Genomic DNA, 23762 nt, shown 5'->3' on the forward strand with positions numbered 1-23762 from the left:
GATCTCTCTGTTTATGTCACCCTTTGTATTGTATGGAAATATATGCACATGGAATAGAAGGAAAAAAATCACAAATATTTTGTATTTGATGCGGTTACATGTTTTTGAAAAAATGTTTTAAAGATTTTGATGTTGACTTCAGGAATGTTTGTAATAAAAATGATCAATGCACTTAGTTAGCATCAGGCTGCCTTTTTTTTGTATTTAAATGTTGTGCAAACCTGCCAGAAACATTGTTCAGGGGTCCGGCATTTGCATAGGACACGAAGATGTTACAAGAGGATTGCCAAGAGAGATTGGAGAGAGTGTGTCGTTTGTTTGTGTGAATTTGCAACAAGCACCATTCCTACAATCATCTTCAATGACCAGCAAAGTTGGCAAGAAGCTGAACTGTAACAGCCATTATGAGCTTCTCCTCACCTTGGTCAGGTGACAGTTCCCTCTCAGTTCCCTCAAGGGTCAGGGGTCAAGAGAATGAGTGAACTGCTGTTGAATGCTAAGTCAATAATGGTTTTTATCTCTGTCAAAAAGATCTGGTATTTAAATCTTACAGTCAGTTACAGCAATAGATACCCGCTAATATTTGAGCATGGACAGAATTCCCAAGGAATATTTTTAAACTTTTCGAAAACCTGCAATTAAGTTAAGGGCTTTCACATGTGTTTGGATAAAAGCGTCTGCTAAATGACCGTAATGTAATGTAATGTAATGTAATGAAACTCATCAAATGTGTGACTTTTATTTTGAAATCAGTTGCCCGGAAGTTCCGTCTCTTTTCCTGTGTTTTGAACGTAATGCAGGTTAGTAACAATTACACGCGAACAGCCGTATAACAAAACATTCCCCTCCCGTCTTAAATGGAGGTGGATGATTCAGAGTGTGTCCTCCGTCCCTCGGTGTGTCTGTGTGTCCTGTGTGGATTGCCTGCTGCCGGGAAGTCCACGCTGGGCCGCGCGATCTGCAGTCTGGCTGCACAGCGCGGGTGGAGGTCCGCAGTGATCCCTTACGATGACCTCATCCCCGATCAAGCTTTTCAACCCAGACTGCTGGAGGAGGTAAAGAAGTTTGAGGTTTCATTCGATATGCAAGACAGATTTTGAATTCTGTTCCCCGTGTGCATGAAATGTCAGTGTGTGCTTGTTTTCCTTACCAGCACACTGAATGGAAGTCGCACAGACAGTCGGTGTTAAAGTGCATTGAGCAGTTCCTGAAGAATCCTCAGGTGTTGACAGAGTCTCAGATCAACAGTGCAGCATGGGAACGATGCATTCAGGGTCTGCTTGAGCCTGTAGATTCTTTGGATCGCTCACAAACTCACCAAACACCACTTCTTCTTTTATTGGATGACAACTTCTACTATCCCAGCATGAGATATGAAGTGTACCAATTTGCAAGAAAGTGTAAGTGCAGGGATACTATTGTTTGAAGCCATAACACATGATGAGGTGTGCTTAGTTGTCTGACCTGATGCATCGCCGAGCCCAAACATACTAAAACGTTGTTCCCTCTTATTGCAGATTCACTGGGGTACTGCCAGGTGTATCTGCAATGTCCCGTGGAGTCGTGTGTCAGCAGAAACCAAAGCAGGCCCACACCTGTGCCCACTGAGGTGATACAGGAGATGGTGAAGCGTCTTGAGTCTCCAAATCCACAGAAGAATCCATGGGAGAGGAACAGCATAGAACTCGACACCACGGATACTTTGTCCAAATGTGACATGTAAGGCAGTGCAGTGAACAAGTTATGTCTAAATAAGTTCTTGTGCGTGAACCAGGTGTTCATTTGTCATCTCTGTCTTGTGTCTTTGCCTATGTGGCTTCCACTCAGCCAGAGGATGATGGAGTTGATTTCCTCTGCGCTGAGTAGCCCACTGAGCCCTGTGGAGGACAATACGGAACAAAAGGCATGTTAGTGTTGTTTCCCCTCAAATCTCTTCACACATGAATTTTAAATATGCAGCTCATGTAAGTGGGAAGTGTATTTGTTCTTCCGCAGGAGGCCGATCGCCTGAAATGTGCCACTAGTCTGGTTCACCAAGCTGACCAGGCCTGTCGACGCTTGATCTCTGAAGCCATGAAGAGCGCCAGAGGTTAGTGATGAGCTATAATAAACAAGACACAGAACAAAACGCCGTAAATATAAGCAGAAAATAACATTATTCCTTACTTTAGAACATCAGGTGGCCCCTGAACACATGAGGTCCATGGCAGCTCAGCTTAACGAATCTAAAACAAGATTTCTTCACAACCTGAGGACGCAATTCCTCCAGGAGCTCCTTGTCAGTCAAGATGAAGACATCGATGTGGAACATGTGGTGAAAACAGCCGTGAATGTTTTTGACCAGGATAAAAAGGACATTTTGATGAGAATTATAAATGCGTAAACATCGCCACAAAGGTAAGATTAAGTCAAATGGTATGAATGTATTTTTAATTTAATCATGCTTTTTTTTAATGTTGGTTCAAGTTAAATAACAACACAAGAATGTAGGCTTCCTTTTTTTCTTTAATTATCAAATAAATATAAAAGAAAATTGACCTTATTTAAGTTTTATAAGCACTAGTAGTCTACGCATGTACATGATATAAAATGTTTAGCAGAAAACGTTTAAATCTTTTGTCGGGATACAAAAAAGGTAAAACTATCACAGTCTTTAAGAGGAGGATTCCCTTTCCTGTCCATTACATCACAAACACGTCAAACTCAACCAAACTGCTGAAAATAAAGCTACTTTTTCAAAAATAAAGTCACAGCTCATATACAGCTTGTAATTGAGAAGAACCCTGAACTATTACAGTATGTCCACATCGGTTACATACAAAACTTTGAATCACAACAGATTCTGTAAAGGTTCGATTTGCTCGGGGAAAAACGTTGAGTCGAGTTCAATACTGAGCAGAAACTGAGCTTCATTAAATTGGTACTTACATCACCCTTTTTTTGTTTGTAATATTCTTCGGTTTTGTCCACCAAACGTCAATCCACAACCACACAACGACTGCAATAAGGCAACAGCATACTCCACTTCATACGTGTAAAACAAGACACAGAATATGTCAATATGTAAATTCAAGTTGGAAAGAAAAATGCCACCGCGTTTCATGAGAAAACCAGAATGTGAGACTCTAGATCACTTTTTTGTGTTGTCCACGGGCAAAATGGCACGCAAAGTCATACTTGTTGCCGCACATGACGCCGCAGATGTTACACTGGAATGGGTGATCGTAGCCGTGGCAACCCATGTGAACGGTGTAGAGGATGTTGTCAGAGAATAAGATATCACAGTGTTGGCATTTGTGTAACAGCTGTTGGTCTGTGGCGGTCAGCAGCGTGGGCGTACTCGGTTGGCTGTTGGTGACGCTCGTGGGGAGTCTGTTGTCGAAGCCGAGGCCCGGCGCGGGGCTGCAACTGCCTCTGCCCAAGTGCGGGGATTCGTCTTTAGGCGGTGACGTCTGCACCCCGCTCGAAGACAGAGACACCAGCGCGCCGGTGACCTGATGGATGAGGATGGGTTTCTCGTCTTTCAAAGAGTCCCTGTCCGGGGATGAAGGAGTCTGAGACGCAGGAGGATCAGACAACTGGCCGGCAAGCGTAGAAAGCTGGTCCAGTGGGTTGTCGTATGTAAAAACGTTCGTATCCCTGTTGCCACCGCCGTCATTCTCATCTACCTTGGTCAGGCTGCTGTTCAGATGCTGGTGAAGCTTTTGAGACAAGTCGTTCAGATAGTCTGACTTTGGCATTGGCGCGGAGGGAGGGTTGAGGAAGAGCCGTCTGCTGAAGCCTAGTGAGCCCGTCCTCTTCTGCAGGGTGCTCAGCATTCTCTTGTTGGTGAAGGGAGAGCGCACTCCTCTGGCGGGGACCAGCTTGTGGCGCCGCCGTCGGTGGTGAGACAGGTTGCTGCGGTCACTGCAGCGGAAGGTGCACAGGTCGCACTTGTATGGCTTCTCTCCTGTGTGGGAGCGCATGTGGGCCTCTAAGTGACGCTCATACGCAGAGGCGAAGGGACACAGCTGGCAGCGGTGAGGCTTTTCTCCTAGTGAAGAAACATCACAGCAATATTAAGTCTTTGATGAAGCAATGCACAGATTCAAAAGTGACAATGACTGCCCTGAACCACAACTCTGAATCCTTCTGCTAGATTTGAAGCTGAAACTGCTACTTTCACTCAAACAACAAGCCCCAAACTGGATCGAGTGAAGCTGAAACACTGACCTGTGTGGATGCGGATGTGCTCTATCAGTCGAGCCATGCCCTTGTTAGTGTAACTGCAGTAGCTACACTTGTACTTTCCATCACAGGTCCTCTCCAGCCCATCCATCTGCACCTCTGAGCCCTCCTCCACTGACAGGCTCACCTCCACAGAGGGGGGGCCCAGGCCATTCTGCTCACACCTGGGGGCAACTGAACAACAACAATAACACACAGTTATTGTCACGTTTAATCTACGTTCATCATAAAAGATGGTGTTGTTTGGTTCCTACCCGCTTGAAATTGCTCCCCTGGATCCTTTTCTGCACTAACAGAGCCTGAGATCATGTTGACGTGCTGGGTTTGTTGACTTAAGTACTCCTGGAATTCCTTCACAAAATCCACAGGTTCGGTCTTTATGTCTTCCATTTTTCTGTGTTTTGTCAGCTGAGACCTGAGATAGCGTTTTAAAAAACAGTGCTAACCGTAGAGAGCTAGTTTGTTCTGTAAAAATCTAAAAATAGTGATCTACGGAGGTGACGTAACTTACTAATTAACATTCTCTCCGCCCGTCACAGCGCAATAACGTCATTTAGCAATACGAAAATGAAAATTGGATTTTTTTTTGGTTGCTAAATTAGCCGAGCAGCCCGTAAGGGGGTGAATTGAGGGTAGCTTCCGTGTGTGTGACGTAACACTAATGGGCGGAGTCGCATCCCGGAAACGGCAAACTTTAGTGTAGCTTTTCAAAATAAAATACTCCGTCAATTTGAGTCGCCTTGCGCGCAGTGAAGCTTTTGCATTCATGTGTAATATTACTGTTTAAACCTGGCTAGGTGAAGGCCTGCAGTATTCTATTATACTTTCGCGCTACAGAAAGTATAGTAGTAGCCCATTAGTCCACAAAGTGTTTGACGGTCTTATTAGTTTTCGCAACACAGTATAACTCGGGCGTAGCTAGCATGGAAAGTAGCTAGCTGTGTATTGTTGGACGTCGATATTACTGAGTTAATCTTTACAAAAACAATGTAACAAGTTACTGGATGCACGGAAGCCTTGAGCCGAATCAGGAGCCGCAGTTGGACGGACTAAAACTTCAGATAAACACCTACAGTCAGTACTTTTTCATGCGTTAATGAGCTAGACAGGTAGCCGATGCTAGTTTATGGCTTCGTATCATATTTTCAGATTCATTCAGCTACTAAAGAAGAAACTAACCACGAAATACGTCTGCATAAACAGATATAAAGTCTCCTGTGTGGTGTCAGCACAAGTTATATTGTGAGTATAATTGGAGGGACTGGCTGCATTAATGTATTTGACTTTCTGTCTCACAGTTGTCACGATATTGTAAACACCTGTGTCTTGTTGTAGAATGACATCACTGACAGACTTTGAACCCTTTGCAAAGAGACTGAGGGTTGACACTGGCTCCTTGAAATCTTCCTCCTCGTCTCACCAAGGTCTTAAATTTGTAATGCTGTATTCTTGACTCATTGATGATTCTTATTTTTAAAGTTTTATTTGTTTCCTTCAGGTCAGAGCAGAGATAATGTGATGTCAGATCAAGAAAGAGTGGAGAAAATGGATGTACGGCCAAAGTCTCGGGCAGGTGGATTACGAGGGGTGAAAGCTAAGGTCTCCCACCAAAGAATCGGCCCGAAACTGCTGCAGTGTACCCGAAGTACTCTTGAGCAATGGCTGGTGAAACCCTCCAAAAACCCAACTACGGCTGACGTGTGCCAAACTGAAGAGGACGTGGAAATGACGGGCGCAGGTGGCGTTCAAAGCACCTCAGCTCAGACTCTGGACTGTGAGAGGTTGGATAGCACCTCCAGAAATACAACTCAGTCTGCCCAGTTTAACCTGGATGAAGACACGCAGCCGCTGGACCTGGAAGAAGACGCACCTGTGTCGCCAGCATCCAATGATTCTCTCCAGGGCGGGCCGACACAGACGCTGACCTACAACGATAGTGATTTTGAGAAAGGAGAAACGGAGAGGGGCTCTTCTCAACGGAATCCGAAAATAACAGATTTCTTCTCGGGGTCCTCGACGTCAAGGTCATCTGTGAGACGTGGCAACCGTGAATCTCCACGAGTTAGGGAGAAAGGAACTGCACGAGCTGGTGGTGGTGATGATGATGATGATGATGATGGGGATGACACACCTGGTGCCACATGGCTGGGGACTCCGATTAGTGAGCTGAAGAGGATGCCGGAATGTGGAGGACCACTTCCTCAGTTGAAGGATGTTCCTGGCCATCACACTGTCCTAATAAGGGTTTGTGTATTTTTGTCTTCTTTGTCTATTTATTTACACATAACACTGTCCTGGATACTCTACATATAACAGGGATACAGCTGTGCATGTAAACTCATTACGCATTTTGCATTAAGCCACTCGTTTGCATGCATGTATCGCATCTATTAATTGCATTTGTTGTGTGTTTTATGTTCTCCTCTCATGACAGACAGACCTGCTCCAGAATGGTAAAGTTCCTGTTCCATATCCTGCCAAGTTTATGGACACTTGGGATAATGTTCACGTCAAGTTGCCTTGTTCCTCTGAGAACTTGTTTCCTGTAGTAAATACGGTAATGCTCCTTTACTTGATGCAAAACAATGTCGCGTTTGTTCTCCATATACTGTACAGGGAACCGAGATGTCTTGATAAGATCACATGGATGACTGTTAACTGTACACTTCTACAGGAAACACAAGAGCTGGAAAATAAAAGCAGGTGGGATTTGATCAACGAATCATTGATCAAGAAATTCCGAGGCCCATTGGATCTGAAGGTGAGTTTTTCCTCTGTTACATTCACGCTAAATAACCCTTTGAAGAGCACAATGCATTGTAGTTGTTGTAACAAGACTATACCACAAGATGGCGCCACTGTATCAGGAACTGACACATTTTCGCTGCGTGATTCAGTTTGGATTGTTTCTTTTCTCCTTTTTGAAAATAGTAATTATGAGTTTAGATCCACAAAAGTCATGACAAGTGTTTTCTGTTCCAGAATGCGGTATTGAAATACAATACTGCACATGCCAAGAAATGGGACTTCGCAGCGTTATGTCAGTACTGCACAAAGGTAAACATTGTGTTTTATTGTTTCCTTTCTTATTATCACTTGATCCACTTGTTTGTTTCTCTGCTTGTCGCTAAGTTAAAACCGCATGCGGTGATGTGAACACACTGGGGAAGCACGTGTTAAAAATGTCTCAGTGACATATAATATTCAACCGTGACACTTGGTTGCCCAGCAGAAGGCACGATAAAGCAGCGTCATGTCCATCACAGAGCTCGGGTCAAACAAAGCACAGATGGCTCATTAATCAGTGACCATAATATCTCTAACTCGCTACAGAATGCTACAGATGTCTCCTTTGACTCCGGATTTGATTCTACTTGGCATGTCGTGAACAATGCTGCAAGCTTTGACAATAGCAATGAAACGGATGAGAAACCAGCAGCTGCAATAGGTTTGATAATTAAAGTAGGGGATAAAACTTAAAGCAACACAAACAAGACATTTATTTCACATAAAGATTGTTCCTAGAAAACAGAAGTGTGATAGAAGATACATTTTGATGGCTTTTTCAGTCTGGATATGACATTATTTGCCGTCTCCAGCTACAGCTCAGTCTTGTTCCCTCACTGGCCAAGGGAACAACAGACTCCAGTTATGTTCTAACGGCCGCAGCGATGTTGGTTCATCGGTCCTTGCTCAGTTTTCCGTCTCTGCCGCAGCATCGTCCGGGGGCCATCCATCATCTCTCTCTCTCTCTCCGTGATGTGCTTTGCGTCATCCTCGTGTAAAGAATCCGGGGAGCGCGGCGCTCCTGTCTGGCTCACGAAGCGCTTGGGAATATTCCATTTGGGGGAGATGTGGCCGTGCCTTGACATTTACGTGAGCGTTTGATAGGGAGAATCTTCCTCGAGCGTGTAAGAAAGAACATAGATGGACTTCTCCCAACATATCATTGATCCACTCCGTGTTAGATGGCATCATCCGGAACATCTATTGCATGTATTTACTCTATGACGGCTCACATCTTCAGGGAAAATACATGAAAACCATTTTCAGCGGTGGCAGCATGTGACACGTTTCCCGTTACTTTGTTCTGTAACAGTAATGGATTTCACACAGGAGAACATTGCAACCCTTCAGAGGCCAACTGGGAAGTCTACAGATGTAATTGAATCTTTTGCCAAAAAGGTCACGTTTAGCTACTTGTCAGAAATGAAAATGTCGGACATCATATCCCACAGAACTCCCTTATGTTGTCAAATCATTCCCCCACGCAATGTGTCATAATATACGTGTTAAAATGGAAATGTAGTAGATGGTGTTGCCAGGTTCTTGCTGAAGGGGTGGATTCTGTAATGTCTACAATCCATTCTGGTGGTTTAATGCTTTGGTTCAAAATGAAAGTGAATGATCTAAACACTAAAACTAATGGGTGATTAGATAAAATCTTGTACAAACATTTATGAACTCCTAAGCATGAATGTTGATGACTTCTTCTAGCTGCACAGAATTTCTCCTGGTCCAACACATTCTGATTAGCCTCAGCTATGCTAAGTATACACGCGGAAGCAAACAGCTGCTAGTGTAGCTATTTACTTTAATCTTTATTTTTGTGGAGATGCCAGATAGGAGAAGTGGGAATAGGATGATTATGTCCGTCACAATGGAGTAGACATGAGTGGCAGACTGAGCACCTTCATTGAATATTCATCTAAGCACACACACACACACTTTGTGAATAACAGAAACGCTTCTGACAGGTGGCATCGGATTATCTCACGCCTCTCGCTATAGCGCAACCGGAGCTGAATTCATGCTATATGAACGCTCAAGTGTTTCCATTTTGTCACGGTCACGTATCTTCTGATGTAGACAGGCAGATCGCTGTATTTGCACAGACCTGGGGGGACAAGACCATGAAGCTCTGGGGCAAATCTATATGGGGGCTCTGGTTGCTCACTGACCCCCCCCACCCCCATCCTCCCATCTTGCTTGATTACTTTGTCAGTTGGGTGTGATGTACTGGCCTTTTTCAAGTCATACGGCGTGTTAGTTCACTTGATTTGATGCACTGTCCTCCGCTGATTTAAGGAGCGACGTCTCTACGCTACCTCAGCTCCATCCTCCCAGCCTCACCCTGTAAAAACCGCATACATTCATTGTCCCCTTAGGAACGGTTTATGATGTCGCCCAGGTCATTACTTATGACGGCGTTTAGCTGAGCTTCCCTTTGCAATAATATAAACGTCTCAGTCTACATCACCAGCCAAGGCTCATAACCGTGGAACATATTGTCCCTTCCTATATCAAAGGCGCGGCCATTTGCATCTCTGCTTAATCAGCTGGCGTGGCCGGCGTGCAACCTTGATGAAATGGCTCCGTGATTTATCATTCTGACATTTTGGAAGCCAATATGGGTAGAAATACGGGTGGTATATGATGTAATATATGGTATAGCACTTAAGCAGTAGTGTAGAGTCACGGTTGGTTTGATATGCTATGTTAACATTTGGATCTTTATATTATTATGGATGAACTGTTAACTCCCGGTAAGGGCAAATGTATTAGTAGAAAGCCAAATCTTACATATTCCACTTTAAATAGTGAGCAGTCCTTACAGTTTCTGCTCACAGGGGCAACACAATTCCAATTCTTTGTGTTCAATATTACCTTTTGATGTATCTGTGTGTACATGCGTCTATATTAGTTGGTTTCTGTCTTATCTTATCTTTGTAGATTAAGATTTTTGCAGTTTCTCGTTTTTGTTGTGTGTCTCAACTAATAAGCCAAAAAAGACGACGTCCCTGTTGGAAAATAACAAATAAACCCTTCCTCTCTTCAAGGGACTGGAGCCTCCTGCTGCTCAACATCTGTTTGATTCCTTGCTGCCCGCCATGGTTCAATTAGCACTGCGAGCGCCCGAGCTGTGCACCAAGGTAACAGCCGTCACTAACTAACTAACTTAACGCCGCTGGTCTGCGACACAGTAGATCACCGCACCCGGGGGGGGGGTTGATCCCAAAAGGTCAGCGCCTGACACATAATCTTGTGAAATGGAAGGGAAAACGGCGAGGTCAGGGCACTTCTGCTATTGATAGTAATTGATCAGATGTTTTATAGTCCGTTTGGTCATCTGGTTGTTTGTCCTGTGGATGATTGAGCGGCGCGTGTCTCTTTGCAGAAACGGCCTCATTAACAGGGTTATTGTGTGTTCATTGGGCCAAGCAGTCAATCAGTTTAATCTGCGTCAAATGTATTCTTTTATTTAACTATTTCAGCACTGAAGTGTCCCACAATAGTTCTCTATATGAGCTGCATTCAATTGTTAAATGTGTTAAGTGAGGTTAAAGAAAGCAAGCAGCCCTGGAAATTGGCCTATCGTATTCATGCCGGCTTGTTCCAGAATGTTCTCCATGCATGTAGATCAATTGTGTACATGGCCGGACCTTGATTGTAATCACGCTGGCTGATTCAAGAAGAGCAGAGTGGTGCCAGATTAGTGCGGTTATGAGCCGTAATCCCGCATCTCTCTCGTTTAGCAAATTGACAAAACAAATGATTTTGACCTTCCCTGGGTTGTTGTCGTCCCTCTGTTTGTGCGGTAGCCGCTGCCCCTCCTCAAGGGAGGGATGAACCACTCCATCACCGTGTCTCAGGAGCAGGTGGCGTGTCTGCTCGCCAACGCCTTCTTCTGCACGTTCCCCCGACGCAACTCCAGAAAGGGCGAGTACGGCAACTACCCAGACATCAACTTCTGCAGGTATGAAGGATGCGAAGGGGGGTTACGTAATGTATCTGCGTAAGCGCAGAAGGGGGGACCGTGCGATGACGCCTAAGTCTGGTTTCCATGAGAGGGCACTAGTATGTGTGCTCTCCTCGCTCGTCACGTTACACACTCGCCTGACTGTCTGGATTTCTTAGCAACCGACGTTTAAATCTTAATCATATTTAAGCCTACATAATGAGTACAGGCGGACCTTCTACCTCACATTTCACACTCTACCTCAATATTTCAACAAGATTCATTGAGCGTGTATATAAACACCGTTTGGCCCTTCTCTCCCTAGTTCTCTGAATATTTGCATATATACTACATATACTTCAAAACTCAAATGCTAAAATGCCTCCTCTAAAAAGAGACGGATGAACAAGGTGGCTGTTTTTACTTAACCTTGCAAGCTTTCACTATGAAGATCGGTGGGAGTGGCGGGCGATGCAAAATCCGCCTGCAAGATCGCCGCCCAGTCATGACTCGTCCCCTCCCCCCCTCCCTCCATCTCTGTTGGCATCACAGTGTAATTACCTAAATGGAGAAGGCCAATTAGATTAACATTGAGTCAGATGGCCGCTCGGATAACGGAGAAAGGCCATCGGCTGTTTTGCAGACGACTGTAACAGCATTTGCTTGCATCAGTATTTCATTCACATGCTCGTTTGGCTGCGTATGCTTATGAAATTGGCCCTGGAATATTGTATTTGTTGTTCTAATTGTTTTCTATTTAAACGCGGGGGGGGGGGGGGAGACAAAGCAGGGATCCAAACTCCTGTATCTTTCTTGATAAGGATTTTACGGGAATACTTACGCAGAGATTCTTTAATCTTATCACAGGTAAATGGACTGGAGATAAAAATGTCATTTAGTTGTGTAGTTGTTTCTTAGCCAACTTTCAAAGGAGACAAAGCAAAGATCTCGCTATCTTCTTTGGCTGTCACTGCAAAGGTTTCTCAGGGAAATGTTTTCCTCCTCTCAAAAGACGACCGGTGTGCCATACATTGTATACTTGCTTCTAGTTTCTTTCTGGTATTACATCACCACACACTTGTGAGGTGATATACTGACATTATGTAATTGTCTATTAATTCGTTTCCCCCCCAAAGGGCCTTATTGCACTCCATTACTAAAAAGCCTCGCTCTCACCAGCGGCTCGCTCGTACCAAAGACAGTTTGCCCCCTCGGGACTACATGACGCAAAATTGTTTCTCCCGGGCCGCACTGACAGAAGATGAAATGAAAGCCGGGCTCTACTTAGATGAATGTGTTTTCCCGCCCCCTGAAGGCCTCTCAGTGCATCCCGCTCGGCTCTTGATTTTGGCATGGCGGCGGAGTTCTTTAGAGTTTGGTCGAGAGCGTGGCGGTGACCTTAATGCTGGCAGTACGTTCAAGTCCTGCCCATGGCACCGTCTCTCTCTCTCTCTCTCTCTCTCTCTCTCTCTCTCTCTCTCTCTCTCTCTCTGTGTGTGTGTGTGTGTGTGTGTGTGTGTGTGTGTGTGTGTGTGTGTGTGTGTGTGTGTGTGTGTGTGTGTGTGTGTGTGTGTGTGTGTGTGTGTGTGTGTGTGTGTGTGTGTGTGTGTGTGTGAGAGAGATGTTTTCCCCCTTAAAGACAGCATTTCTTTAAAAGGGACATCGGGCTCCCTAATGTACGCTTAAAGGACGGAGCCCTATTTTTCTCTCGGTTCCTTTTTTGTGTGTGCGAGTGCCGTGAAGTCGCACATGCGTGTGACATTGTGACGGGAAGCCCCGGGGGCAACTCCATAGTTCTAACAGTGAAGGAGCTCGTAGATAATCGGTGCAGCGACTGAAAGGGAGGCTGAGTGAGAGATGGACTAATTCTTATATTTAAGTTAAAGCTTGACTGAACTCACATGGCCACAGTGGAGGAGTTGTGTGTGTGTGTGTGTGTGTGTGTGTGTGTGTGTGTGTGTGTGTGTGTGTGTGTGTGTGTCTGTGTGTCTCTACAGTGCAGGTTGTGAAATGTTGTATTTCCTGGCCTGGAGTGTTGCTGTAGTTTGTTGAACTAAAGAGTTTGTGATGTCATGACTTCCTGCTTGGAACGAATACTATTCTTTCAAGTTTTTAAAGAGGAGTGTTGTCTAATATCAATAACATTAGTGATCAATCTGTTTGCTTTTAGGATCTTTGAGGGTTCCTCATCACAAAAGATGGAGAAGCTCAGAACCTTGATGTGCTATTTCAAAAGTGTCACTGAGCAAAGTAGGTGTTGTTATTATGTATGCGTGTAAATTCCTTTTAATAAACATACTTTTAATGTAAAGTTAAGGAACTGAAGGTGCTTTGCCAGAATTGTTATTTTGCATTTTTGCTTTTCAGAGCCGACGGGACTCGTGACATTCACACGAAGATGTTTGGATACACCTGTGGATTGGGAAAGGTTCATCATTTTATTACATTATTATTTTTATTGGTGTTGTAGTTGTTTTGTTCCCCACAGTCTATTAAAATCCAGTAGTGGAATCCTTTGGAAGCAGTTCTAACATTAACACGCCAAAGATCTGTCATCACTACTGTAGTCGGCAACTGGAAAGTGACATTTTATTCTTTGTTTTCCAGCTCACAGTCCCAGCTTACAAAGCTTCATATCACGTGTGAAGGGACTATTGAGGAGGACGGCTACGGAATGCTTCAGGTAAGAACAACATGAAGACAGAGAAACACACACACACACACACACACACATCGGCAACGTGGTTGTATATTTGAAAGGCCTTTTGAAAATGTGCGTGTGTTCATTTGCCGCAGAGTAGATTTTTGTTGAGAGACAGTTCTTCTTCCTCCCCTCCTCCCTGTTGTCATCAGTCACGATGCCACTACATTCTGGAGCCTTTCACCCAGAATGCTTACTTCTGCTGAAAAGGCCCTTTGAGGGAGCGGGTGACACGTGGATGGGCGGGGTACGCTGGGACCGGGGGGAGGTCAAGGCCTCCAAGCCTCCCCTGCGTCCCCGCGTCGCCCGTGATTCCTTTCCACTGTCAGAATGCCCCCCCTCTCCCTTTCACCTTTTGTTTGCCTCTACTTGCCACAAACTGACAGCTGATGTGCACACATGACCGGCTTCGGGGCGCGTCGTAGACTCAGATTGATGGACGCTCTGGTGAGGTGGGGCGGAATGGGGGGGCGCGGTTGATGACAGCTTGTCAAAGCAGACTTTAGGAGGGCTGGCTCAGTGTCCCAGAGTTGAGTGACCAGCGCGGGGAGATCTGCTTTCAGAACCACTCGCCGCTTCCCTCAGCTCTTTTCTTTAAAGGTGCTTGATGGGGTTGATCCGGGCCGTCTGCAGGCCGAAGAACAACAACTGTCATCTCGAAGAATTAAAATATAAGATTATACATTCCACATAGTTGCGTTCAAAGCAAAAACAATCCTATGCGCCTGAGCTCAAATGATGAGATTTGCGTTTTCTTTAGGCGCACAAACGGTAAAATAAACAAGCAAACCAGTGCCATAAGAATATATCACAGGCATCAGTCGGAACTCAATTTAGCATGATGTCGTGACTGGACCCCAGGACTGCTCTGGCAGCGTCACACAGTTCCTGGGGAGAGCTTTGGCATGGAGGGGGGACAGATATCTGAGCAGTACCAGCACCTCAGGGCCACCATCACAATCAAAGTATAGGGGAATCTGTCACAAATCTGTCAAAACTGGCGTGTGACATGTTGACCCCACACGAAAGTTCATATTTGTTCATGTCTGAGCTGTTATAACAGGGACTATGTACAATCTAGCACAGAATAATTAAGATTATACTGTCAATGCTGCCTCTAAGGGTGATCTTTGTAATCTCAGTCATTTGTTTTGATTCGTAGGTGGACTTTGCCAATCGTTTCGTCGGCGGAGGAGTCATCAGCTCCGGTTTAGTCCAAGAAGAAATCCGTTTCCTGATCAACCCGGAACTCATCGTTTCCCGCCTCTTCACCGAAGCCCTGGACCATAATGAGTGCTTGATCATCACAGGTCAGTGATCAGAGCTGACCTCCACACTTTAAACATGACAGTTCCTGTTCCCGTAGCTCCGTGTCAGGTCAGTGTTGACCTAGATTGGCACTTTTTGGCCACTTGACCAAAAGTTTTGGAGAGGAAAACCTAAATGAGCATCTCTGGTCACACACAGCAGGGAGTCTGCATTTAGAACCCTTCAATCTACCCCCATCCTGTCACAGCGAGGGGCTAACAGACGGTCGCAGCGATGGCCCCGGCTCTCTTCCTGCCATGTTTGCTCTTTGAGTGGCAGCAGAGGAGAGTCTCACCAGTCTGACTCCGGAGTTTACAGATTGGTCTTCCCTGATTGCTCTGTTGGGTCTTTCTGTTGAGTATTTCTCTTTTTTTAACGAGTGCTTGCAACAAACAACGCCGGGCCAAACCAGGAGAGTGAGTAACACGACTCAGACTCCAGGATTCACCCCAGGAGGCTGATGGCTCCTGCGTGTGTGTGTGTGTTTTGTTTGTGCTTTTTTACTGATCTGTCTCTTTTTCCTAACAACATAGTTCATTTATCTGTCTAGACCGTCTCAGCCGCTTGATTGTGCTTCACGAAGGAGATTAGAAGTAGTTATGCAACAGCCTGTCAAAAGCGACCTTGTGCAAATCTCAGTGTTTTACAGCTGCGTCACTATAAATGATGGCCGCTCACATTAAACGGGTCTAGTAAGCCTTTCATCACTGACATTCATTGAATAGCTCTTAGCCGCAATGTATTCCAGGCTAAATCACAGGCAGGCCTCACCTCAGAATGCGGCGCGATGTCGTGTTTAGTCTCTAACATGACATGAAACGCCACGACAGCGCAAACGCCTATCGCCCACAACGAGGACGCCATCTTAAACTCGGCTCCAGGACGCGAGGAACCACCACCACCACCACCTCCGTCCTCCCCCGTCATTTATCTGGGCTGCGTCAGCTCCCCCCCCTCCCCCGCCATCGGAGGAGTCACCTTCAGTCTTCTCACCGACCATCTCTCTCGTTCTCTCTCTCTCTCTCTCTCCGCTGACGCCACTTAGCTTTATTACACTTGCCCAGAATTAATTACAGCAGGAAGGCCTGCCCAAGAACCTGCTCCGCTAATGGACTCTTCCATTCCATCATCTTTATTAAACCCCTGCCCCGTATCTGTTGTCCCCCCCATTATAAACGTCCGAGCCTTGGTTACGTTTGAGGCTTGCGTGGTAAATCATGTTCCCCTGCGATCCTCTTTGCTATACAGTAGGAAAAGGCTAATGGATCTTACCTCCGCACTGAAATTTGCAAGAGTGCCCGGGCCCTAATTGAATTTCTCTGTGATTGCTGCGTCTCTCTGGCTGCCGTCGGAGCGGTCAAATCTATAAATAGGATCAAGGAGAAGGCGGATTCATTGACGGCAGTCCAGGAAATGCGGTGTAAGCTAGAGTGAGGCAAGGCAAGCAAGCAAGCAAACAGGAGCCGGTAACATCAGAAGAAACTCTCTCTACTCCTTTCCAGGTTGAATTCGAAGAAACCCATGGGAGCTTATTGACAAAATCAGACAGCTGTCACCATTCTTGTTGAAGAAAACTATGAATTTTGATTATTTTGCCTGGTGACAGTCTCATTATTTGTGGACACAGACATCGACAGTAATCCAACGGTCAATCTTCTCCACTTGCCCACTTTTACCTCGACACGGCAATGAGATGCACCACTGACCTTTTACACACTCCGGTCCTCCACCAATACGAGACGCTTTTGTTTTGATTTATTTACACATGAATAGAATAGCATTTAGGAGCTTTGTAAATTATGATCGCAAGTCTTTATGTGGCCTCTTTTTAGATTTAGAAATGATTTGGAATAACAGGACGCATCTTCCTTGGGAAACTTTGATCTGTGTTGCAAGAAAGAACTTTTTTTAAATGACAAATGGGGATGCTTAAGAATTCACGAGTATCTCTCATTGTTTCTGAAGGTTGTTCCTTTCATATGGAAATACGTTTGGTGATAGAAAGACATTTCTGGAGAACCAGCGAGGGAAGAAAGAGAGCTCTGGTGTATTTAAGGGACTCGTGAATCAGCTGTGTACTCGCCTTTTGTTTCGATTCAAAACTAAAAAGCTGTGTGAGAAATTATGCCTAGAAGTAAAAAAAGATCCTTTAGTGTTTCGTAGATACAAAACTATCACTATTGATCATTTTATGCAGCCAATACAAGAAACACGCAAAAAACTTATTGTAGTCATCAGTCTTCCTCTTTAATCAACTAATAGTCTTCAGTAATGTGAAGACTTCAAATGTAGACATGTTGAAATCAGCCATATTTACCTTTTTGTTCATCAGGTTTTGATGAAAGGGTCAAGTGTTGCATTACATAGATTGGCTACTTCAACGTCTTACCTAAAGTAGCGGTTTTGCCGGTTAATTTAAAGAAATAAGCGGCGAGCTGATTATCTCTGACATGTCGGTCAAGTAGAGAGCACGCCAGAGATTCCCCCTCCCCTGCTGACCAAGACCCTCGCCACCAATCAGTCGGTTGACTCAGCCTGCAGTGGCTGTTGAGAGCGTCTCAACGAGGGCTCTCCACAGCCAGCTACTAATGAGCGCTAATGAATGGGAAGTTAATTTGCGGGCTTCATTTGTTTGACTGTGCGTTCGCCTCCCCGCCCTCGCGCTCCCCCTTTTTTCTTTTTACGAGTCGCCCAAGTGTTCCCTCGTGGGCAGCCGGTCAGTCGCTGCCTCTCACATCCTTTTTCGAGGGGGGGTAATAACTTGACCTTCCTCTTGTCAGGGAAACAGCTGCTCCCATTTTGTCCTCTCAGGCATAAGAACAACGGACACACAAAAAACATGTCCTAACACTCACTGTATTTGTCTTTTAACATTGTTCGTATGTGTTTCCCAGGTAGCCAGCAGTACAGCAAATACACAGGCTACTCAAAGACCTACAAATGGGGCGGCAGACACCAGGATACCATTCCCAGGTAGTTATTACACTTATTACATAGTATTGGTTCTGGCATTGTCTGTTCTCCGAGAAGACAAATGCATCAGGTGGGTTTCTCTCAGCTTTACTTAACATTTATTGATTTGGATGTCATTCTCTTCGAAGGGGTTAAAAGGTCACATTAAAAGGTCATCCAGTATTTCACAATTTCCCACTCGAACACGGCTTTAGTCTAGTTCATTTTTGAGCGTGACAAATGTATGCGTGTTGTAAAAAGCGGCCTCCTTCTCCTCCTTGTGTGTTTTTCAGAGACGGCTGGCAGAGAAGATGCACCGAGATCGTGGCCATCGACGCTTTGCACTTCAAGTACTTTCTCCACCAGTTTCAACCCAACAAAATAAGACGGGAACTCAACAAGGTGCAACAATGCGTCGCTGTGTTCTTTTCTTATTTTACTCCGTATTTGTGCGTTTTCATTCGGAAGAAACTGTAAAAGCTGTAAAAGCCTGAATTGTGCTGTGATTTAGTGGGGATTTCACTCCGTGTTTTGTTTTTTTGCAGATTTAATGGCTTTAGTGTCGATTCCATTCGGTTGGTAATTGGAAAACAATCCCATCAGCCTAGGCTAATCTGAAACGGTGTGCGCTGTTCTTATAGTAAATAAAAACACCTAATGCAGATTGATGAGATGTAACACTTGCAGGGAATTAGTGTAATCTTTTTGTTACACTGTTCCATTACACCCACAATTAAAGTTAATGTAAATGACTGACCTGGAGATGATTAAAGTGTACATCAATGGCATAACCGTCTCACCAACCAGACATATACATTCATAATAGAAAATCAAGATGTCGACGTTGTCAAGTCTGTCTTCAGAAAGCAGGGAGGAGTTTGACAGCTCTGACAAAGGCGTGAAGAATGCACCAACATGAAGATCAATCCTGTTTGGAAGATTGTTCTGCTAACTGTCACATCTGCCCTTTCGCGGGGAAAATGTATGAGCGGTCAGGAGTAGGGACGGGTACTTACAATTCATTTTCACTCTCCGCTTCATTTCCGAGGTGAAAATTAATGTGCATTGCCCGTCAAATATTTAATTTAGCGTTGCCTTCTTTTATAAATGATGTCGCTTGTGACTTGCGACCCACCTGACACGTTGTCATGTCAGATGCTGTTTGCGGCGGGCAGTCCAATTTAACACCTCGGACAATAAAATTAAGCTTTTTAGATGGGAAGTTGCCAAATGATAGCCTGTCAGAAATGTACAGTATCTTTAGGTGGGCTGAGCAGATCTCTCGACCCTTTGGTGGAGGTCAGACCCATTGTCACGAACCTGATTCCCTGATCTGGAACAGTCTGATGATCCCAAGAACCCGAGGCTCATCAGATGTGCCCCATGTGTCTGATGACTCAACACTAAAGGGAAAATGTGATGGTGTGAGGTGAAATAGTGTCAAGTCTCTTTTATCATTTGTTTCTTTTCTTTCTGGTTTTCTCTCTTTAGGCCTACTGCGGTTTTGCTCGCCCTGAGGAAAGCAGCCGGAGTCTTGCGGCGGTCGCCACGGGGAATTGGGGCTGCGGGGTTTTCGGAGGAGACTTGCGACTAAAAGGTAAAGAGAAGAGTAAAGGTCTTGTAAAGAAATGGACTCAGACCTTCCTCTAAGCTGACAGTCTTGTTAGATGCAACAGAAAGAAACTCCATCGTGGCCGTTTGTCTTCTTTGGCAAACGCTCATTTACTTAAGGCCTATTTGTCTGCCTTCCTCTTATTGATCAAATGACAGAGTTAATATTTTTCATTAATAGTGAAATTGATCGGCCTCCCCTGGTCCATCAATCAGTTACAGTGTTTTGTCTCTTAGCCTCGTCTCGCTTTCTATAGGAGAGTTTACGCTCGCCGTCGACACTATTAGCTCCTCCACTTCACTTTCTACTCTCTTACACGCGACACACATCAGTGCGTATTTGTTAATTAGCAACGTATAGCTCCTCCATAGGTAGAATCACCTACTGTCTTCCTAATGACGTGCCTCCCAGGGAAGAGATCGGTAATTTAGATGCGGATCTCTTGGGTTTACCTTCAGCGGTCTCTGTTTTTAATTGTCATATTATGTTTAAAGGGAGGTATGTTGATACAAAGTCAGCAGAGAGTAATTGTTGAAATACGCTATTATCCCCCTCAGCCCTCATCCCTGTGTGTGTGTGTGTGTTTATTCAGTGTTGCTTGTTAAATTCTGCCTCAACCTTTCATTAAGCAGCAGCAGCTATATTTCCAGTCTGTTAAAATATTCACAGCTCTCTGGGGCCGAAACCGATCCTCTCTCAACTCTGTGACTAATCCAGAGGTCCCAGCGGGGGGTGAGACCTATTCCCCCCGTTACTTACCTTACTTACCCCCCCCCCCCCACACACACACACACACTTGTGAAAGTACAGCAGTGTATGCACAGCGACACAGACACAAACCACACAAAGTCTGTATTGTAAACAGATTTTTGCGCCGCCTTTCTCTGGGGAGGTTTAACATGTTTACGGCTTCCGTTCGCCGCAGCTCTGATCCAGATGCTGGCAGCTGCCGAGGCGGGACGAGACGTGGCCTATTTCACCTTTGGCGACAGGCAGCTCATGGCAGATGTCCACAACATGCACAAGTTCCTCAAAGAGAGGAACATCAGCATCGGTAAGTGGAGCTGCTCGCTGACTTTTTGCTTGTTTAGATGGAAATATTGTAGATGGATTTAAATCAGGGTTCAGGGTTGTCAGGTTTATGTTGCCAAGGATGTGATCCCATTAAATAATGATGTAATATTCTCACTTATTATTGTATCTGAGAGCTTCTAGGGGCCAGCATACTCATGAGGCGCTTGTTTCTGTCATAGGGGAGGTGTATGATCTTCTGGTGCAGTACCACAGCTCCGTGTGCAGGAGCTGCCTCGCCCGGCGCCCTGACGTCAGCCTCTACTCCTTCATCTACACACAGGTCAGCTCCTCCTCGCCACCCGACGACTCCGACGGGGGCTCGGCCAGACAAAACGTCTCCGCTGACGACCATTAATTTCCGATGAGTCACCGCGCCTTTATCTTCCAAGAAAAAACCCCCAAAACCAGACTAGAATTTTCTCAATCTGCATTTGACTCTCTTTTGCTATCTTTAAAACTCTTTATTACATTTTTATCACTGTACCTGCACCAAATGACATCGAATTAGCTCACAGCTGAAAATGAAACTAGCACGCCATCAACCGAGCTACAGTAAGTGATTAGTTATGACCCCGTTTGGCGCTGGCGGACCATTTTTGCGTCGGTTCTGCCGCCGGTGCCGATGGATCGAGCTTCGATACGGCACAACTGTGATTTTAATGGCGCAGCAAAGGTTGCCATCCATCTTCCGAGTCTGTCGCCTTGCCTTTTTTTTTTTTTTTAACACGCACACATATCCAGCCTAATTGAATTGGCTGTCAGAAATCAAGTTAAAGGAAACGAATAACAAGAGCCGGGTTTTAGACTGCTCGGAGCGTCTCAGGAAAGGAGGTTTGATTTAAAGAGCGTTCAGGCTCTTATAGGGAAATGTGTGTGTGTTCGCTCCTGTTCCAAGTCAAACTGTGTGTTGACAGCGGTTCTTAGTCGCTTATGCACTTGTTTTTCTTTGCAGATTTATTAAGATGGGAATTAGTCAGGTTGAATAGTTTTATTTCAGAGTATTGATTTGTTTCTGGTGTAAATTTGTCATTTGAACATTTGCTTTTTGCTGCTTCCCTGCATTTCAATATTAATCAAGGAAATTAATCATGCTTTTTCATAACGACACCTAAAATAAATTTTACATGAGTGCAACATGCTGTTTGGTATTTTTCCTTTGCTTATCTCTCAGGTAAGTATTAGTTTCCCTTTATTTTACCCTGAAGCGCCGGTTTGAATGAAGCCACAAACGTCAGAAATACGTCTCCGAAATAATTAGAATAAAAGCGTCTCGTCCCATAGATGTTCCAGGGCAAAACAAGTCCCCCCCCCTTACAGCTTTGCCATTTATCTTTCCCCGGCTATTTCTTTGCCCTTTCGCTCAGGGTTTAATAAGGTCATACCTTTTATATAAACTGTACATGACGCCTCATTAAATAATGAGCTCAGATCAGAGAATATCCAGTCAGAGGCAACAGTTGGGCTGTGGGGCACCAATGTGATTACTTTCTGTTGGACAAGGCACAGCTTTATCGGTGTCACTAAGAGGCACGCTGGGCCAAGGCCTCGGTGCTTTGGGTTCAGTTTTATCGGCAGATTTGACAATTCTAGGACAATACTAACATTTTGTGGTATATATGTAAACATGTCGCAGTGTCACAATAGTGGCCGAACTACAAATCATAATAAAATAAGCAAAATTTGAGGTTCTTCCTTTTGTGTATTTTCAACATTCACTCCTTTTGTTCATCATTCATTAAATAGATTTTACTTCCAATATTAACTTTAGCCTTAGTAGAATTTTGAAAGCAGGAAGTTGTACCATTTTTAGTGCTTTTTACATTTGCAAATGACTTCACTTGCACTTGTTTCATCTCTCCAAAGCCGTGCAATTAATCCACGAGTCGGTGAGTTAATTAACAGAAAACAGTATTGACAACTTAAATAATTTATAAATCATCAATCATTAAGACTTCTTGTGTCTCTGGGTGTTTTTGAAAGGGAATCTTCCAATACAGACTGGTTGAATATAGAAGACAATTCATCACAATATCATGATGAAATGTCACCATGTAAGAAAGATACTTCAAATAAGATCAGAAGCTTTATCCTGTTTATGATGATATTGATTTACGGAGCCTCTTAGGATTAGTCAGGTTATTGACACGTTAAAGAATGCACATTGTTCTCATTGTGTAATCATATAATCAAATGTCTTATGTCCTGTTAAAACGTTAAACTAAAAGATCCTGGACCCCCGGGATCCTGTGAGTGAATGAATGAATGAGGCGTAGGCGTCTCAAAGTATGGTTGCGTTCTGCCGTCACAGAACCGGGACCTGAAGCAGGGGGGGGGGGGGTTTCTCTTTGATGCCTGCTGATTTCAAATGAAGTCTTTGGTGGCTTCTCTCTTCCAATCCGATCCGTCATAGCAGTGCGGGGGTTTCCCACTGGATTGATCCCTATGCAGTGAACCGCATGGGTCTTTGACCTTTTTGGTCGCCATCTGTCATAGAATCATGAACAGTGTTGATAGTCTTTTACCAGGATCACAGTTTGACACATCACTGTACTGCAGTAAGGGAGAAACACTCGAATAACTCGCGAAATACTGCAGTTGATGGATAAATCATGGCATTAACACAAAAACACTGGATGTCATTTTATCTGTTATTAATGAATTTAGTTTTTTCCTTTGCCAGACCTTGAGTTTGCTTTGTTTAACTATTTATGCTGCAGGGAACACGGCAATTAGTGCATCCTTGTGGTTGTATTCTCCAGGAAACACAGTTAAGCGCTTGTTGTTGTTCTCTCCAATATCCTTGTTAAGTATACGGAGGCTTTGAGAAGGTTCTCTTTGTCACCACATTCACACTGGAGGTCTAGAAAGGTCTCGTAAATCAGTCTTCAGATTCTTCATCAAGTAATTTGGAGAAATCTGGACTTGAACTTCGCTCTCCCCATGTTTAATTTTACCTTCCCCCAAATCGAGGAGATAGTTGGAGAACTCCTTTTCAGCCTGTCAGTCCTCATGTTCACCTTCAGCTTGTGTTCCTGCGTTAGGAGAGGATAGAGGGGCGGCACCTTGATGCAGGCTTTGACTCTGATGCTTGGTCGTTCATTCATGTCGTTATATTATTCATGATGTCATACTCTGGCCACAATAATTGC

At 44.6% G+C, this 23762-nt stretch overlaps 3 protein-coding genes across 3 annotated transcripts; 2 read left to right on the forward strand and 1 right to left on the reverse strand.

Moving 5' to 3' along the window:
- Nucleotides 1-769: 769 nt before the first annotated feature.
- pstk (phosphoseryl-tRNA kinase) lies at nt 770-2730 on the forward strand. Its single transcript, XM_076143548.1, has 6 exons — nt 770-1055; nt 1154-1400; nt 1518-1719; nt 1828-1903; nt 1996-2089; nt 2172-2730. Exons 1-6 carry the CDS (start codon nt 858-860, stop codon nt 2381-2383), a joined length of 1029 nt encoding a protein of 342 aa, XP_075999663.1. The 5' UTR covers nt 770-857; the 3' UTR covers nt 2384-2730.
- Nucleotides 2731-2916: 186 nt separating this feature from the next.
- Nucleotides 2917-4872, reverse strand: LOC142992975 (zinc finger protein Pegasus-like). The gene is made up of 3 exons (XM_076143547.1): nt 4482-4872; nt 4213-4401; nt 2917-4033 (listed from the first exon to the last, which is right to left on the reverse strand). The coding sequence occupies exons 1-3, from the start codon at nt 4615-4617 to the stop codon at nt 3126-3128; spliced, it is 1233 nt and encodes a 410-aa protein (XP_075999662.1). The 5' UTR covers nt 4618-4872; the 3' UTR covers nt 2917-3125.
- Nucleotides 4873-4926: 54 nt separating this feature from the next.
- On the forward strand, nt 4927-22231 carry LOC142992973 (poly(ADP-ribose) glycohydrolase). Its single transcript, XM_076143544.1, has 17 exons — nt 4927-5469; nt 5563-5651; nt 5726-6471; nt 6662-6784; nt 6902-6988; nt 7210-7284; nt 10068-10160; nt 10830-10984; nt 13137-13216; nt 13334-13394; nt 13574-13649; nt 14830-14977; nt 17870-17948; nt 18221-18329; nt 19419-19524; nt 20465-20593; nt 20793-22231. Exons 1-17 carry the CDS (start codon nt 5354-5356, stop codon nt 20966-20968), a joined length of 2448 nt encoding a protein of 815 aa, XP_075999659.1. The 5' UTR covers nt 4927-5353; the 3' UTR covers nt 20969-22231.
- Nucleotides 22232-23762: the final 1531 nt, after the last annotated feature.

The sequence above is a fragment of the Genypterus blacodes genome, unplaced genomic scaffold, assembly GCF_046128005.1.
Source record: "Genypterus blacodes isolate CSIRO-AG114 ecotype Tasmania unplaced genomic scaffold, CSIRO-AGI_Gbla_v1 ptg000026l_1, whole genome shotgun sequence".
NCBI lineage: Eukaryota > Metazoa > Chordata > Actinopteri > Ophidiiformes > Ophidiidae > Genypterus > Genypterus blacodes.

Bases quoted from the DNA above. Each gene is read 5' to 3' on its own strand.
- pstk (XM_076143548.1), top strand. From the start codon at position 858: ATGGAGGTGGATGATTCAGAGTGTGTCCTCCGTCCCTCGGTGTGTCTG. The intron at 1,056-1,153 runs GTAAAGAAGTTT...TTTCCTTACCAG, and splicing joins AACCCAGACTGCTGGAGGAG to CACACTGAATGGAAGTCGCA. The intron at 1,904-1,995 runs GCATGTTAGTGT...GTTCTTCCGCAG, and splicing joins AGGACAATACGGAACAAAAG to GAGGCCGATCGCCTGAAATG.
- LOC142992975 (XM_076143547.1), bottom strand. From the start codon at position 4,617: ATGGAAGACATAAAGACCGAACCTGTGGATTTTGTGAAGGAATTCCAG. The intron at 4,402-4,481 runs GTAGGAACCAAA...GTTGTTGTTCAG, and splicing joins AGGGGAGCAATTTCAAGCGG to TTGCCCCCAGGTGTGAGCAG. The intron at 4,034-4,212 runs GTCAGTGTTTCA...TTTCTTCACTAG, and splicing joins GCACATCCGCATCCACACAG to GAGAAAAGCCTCACCGCTGC.
- LOC142992973 (XM_076143544.1), top strand. From the start codon at position 5,354: ATGGCTTCGTATCATATTTTCAGATTCATTCAGCTACTAAAGAAGAAA. The intron at 5,470-5,562 runs GTGAGTATAATT...GTCTTGTTGTAG, and splicing joins GTGTCAGCACAAGTTATATT to AATGACATCACTGACAGACT. The intron at 5,652-5,725 runs GTCTTAAATTTG...TGTTTCCTTCAG, and splicing joins TTCCTCCTCGTCTCACCAAG to GTCAGAGCAGAGATAATGTG.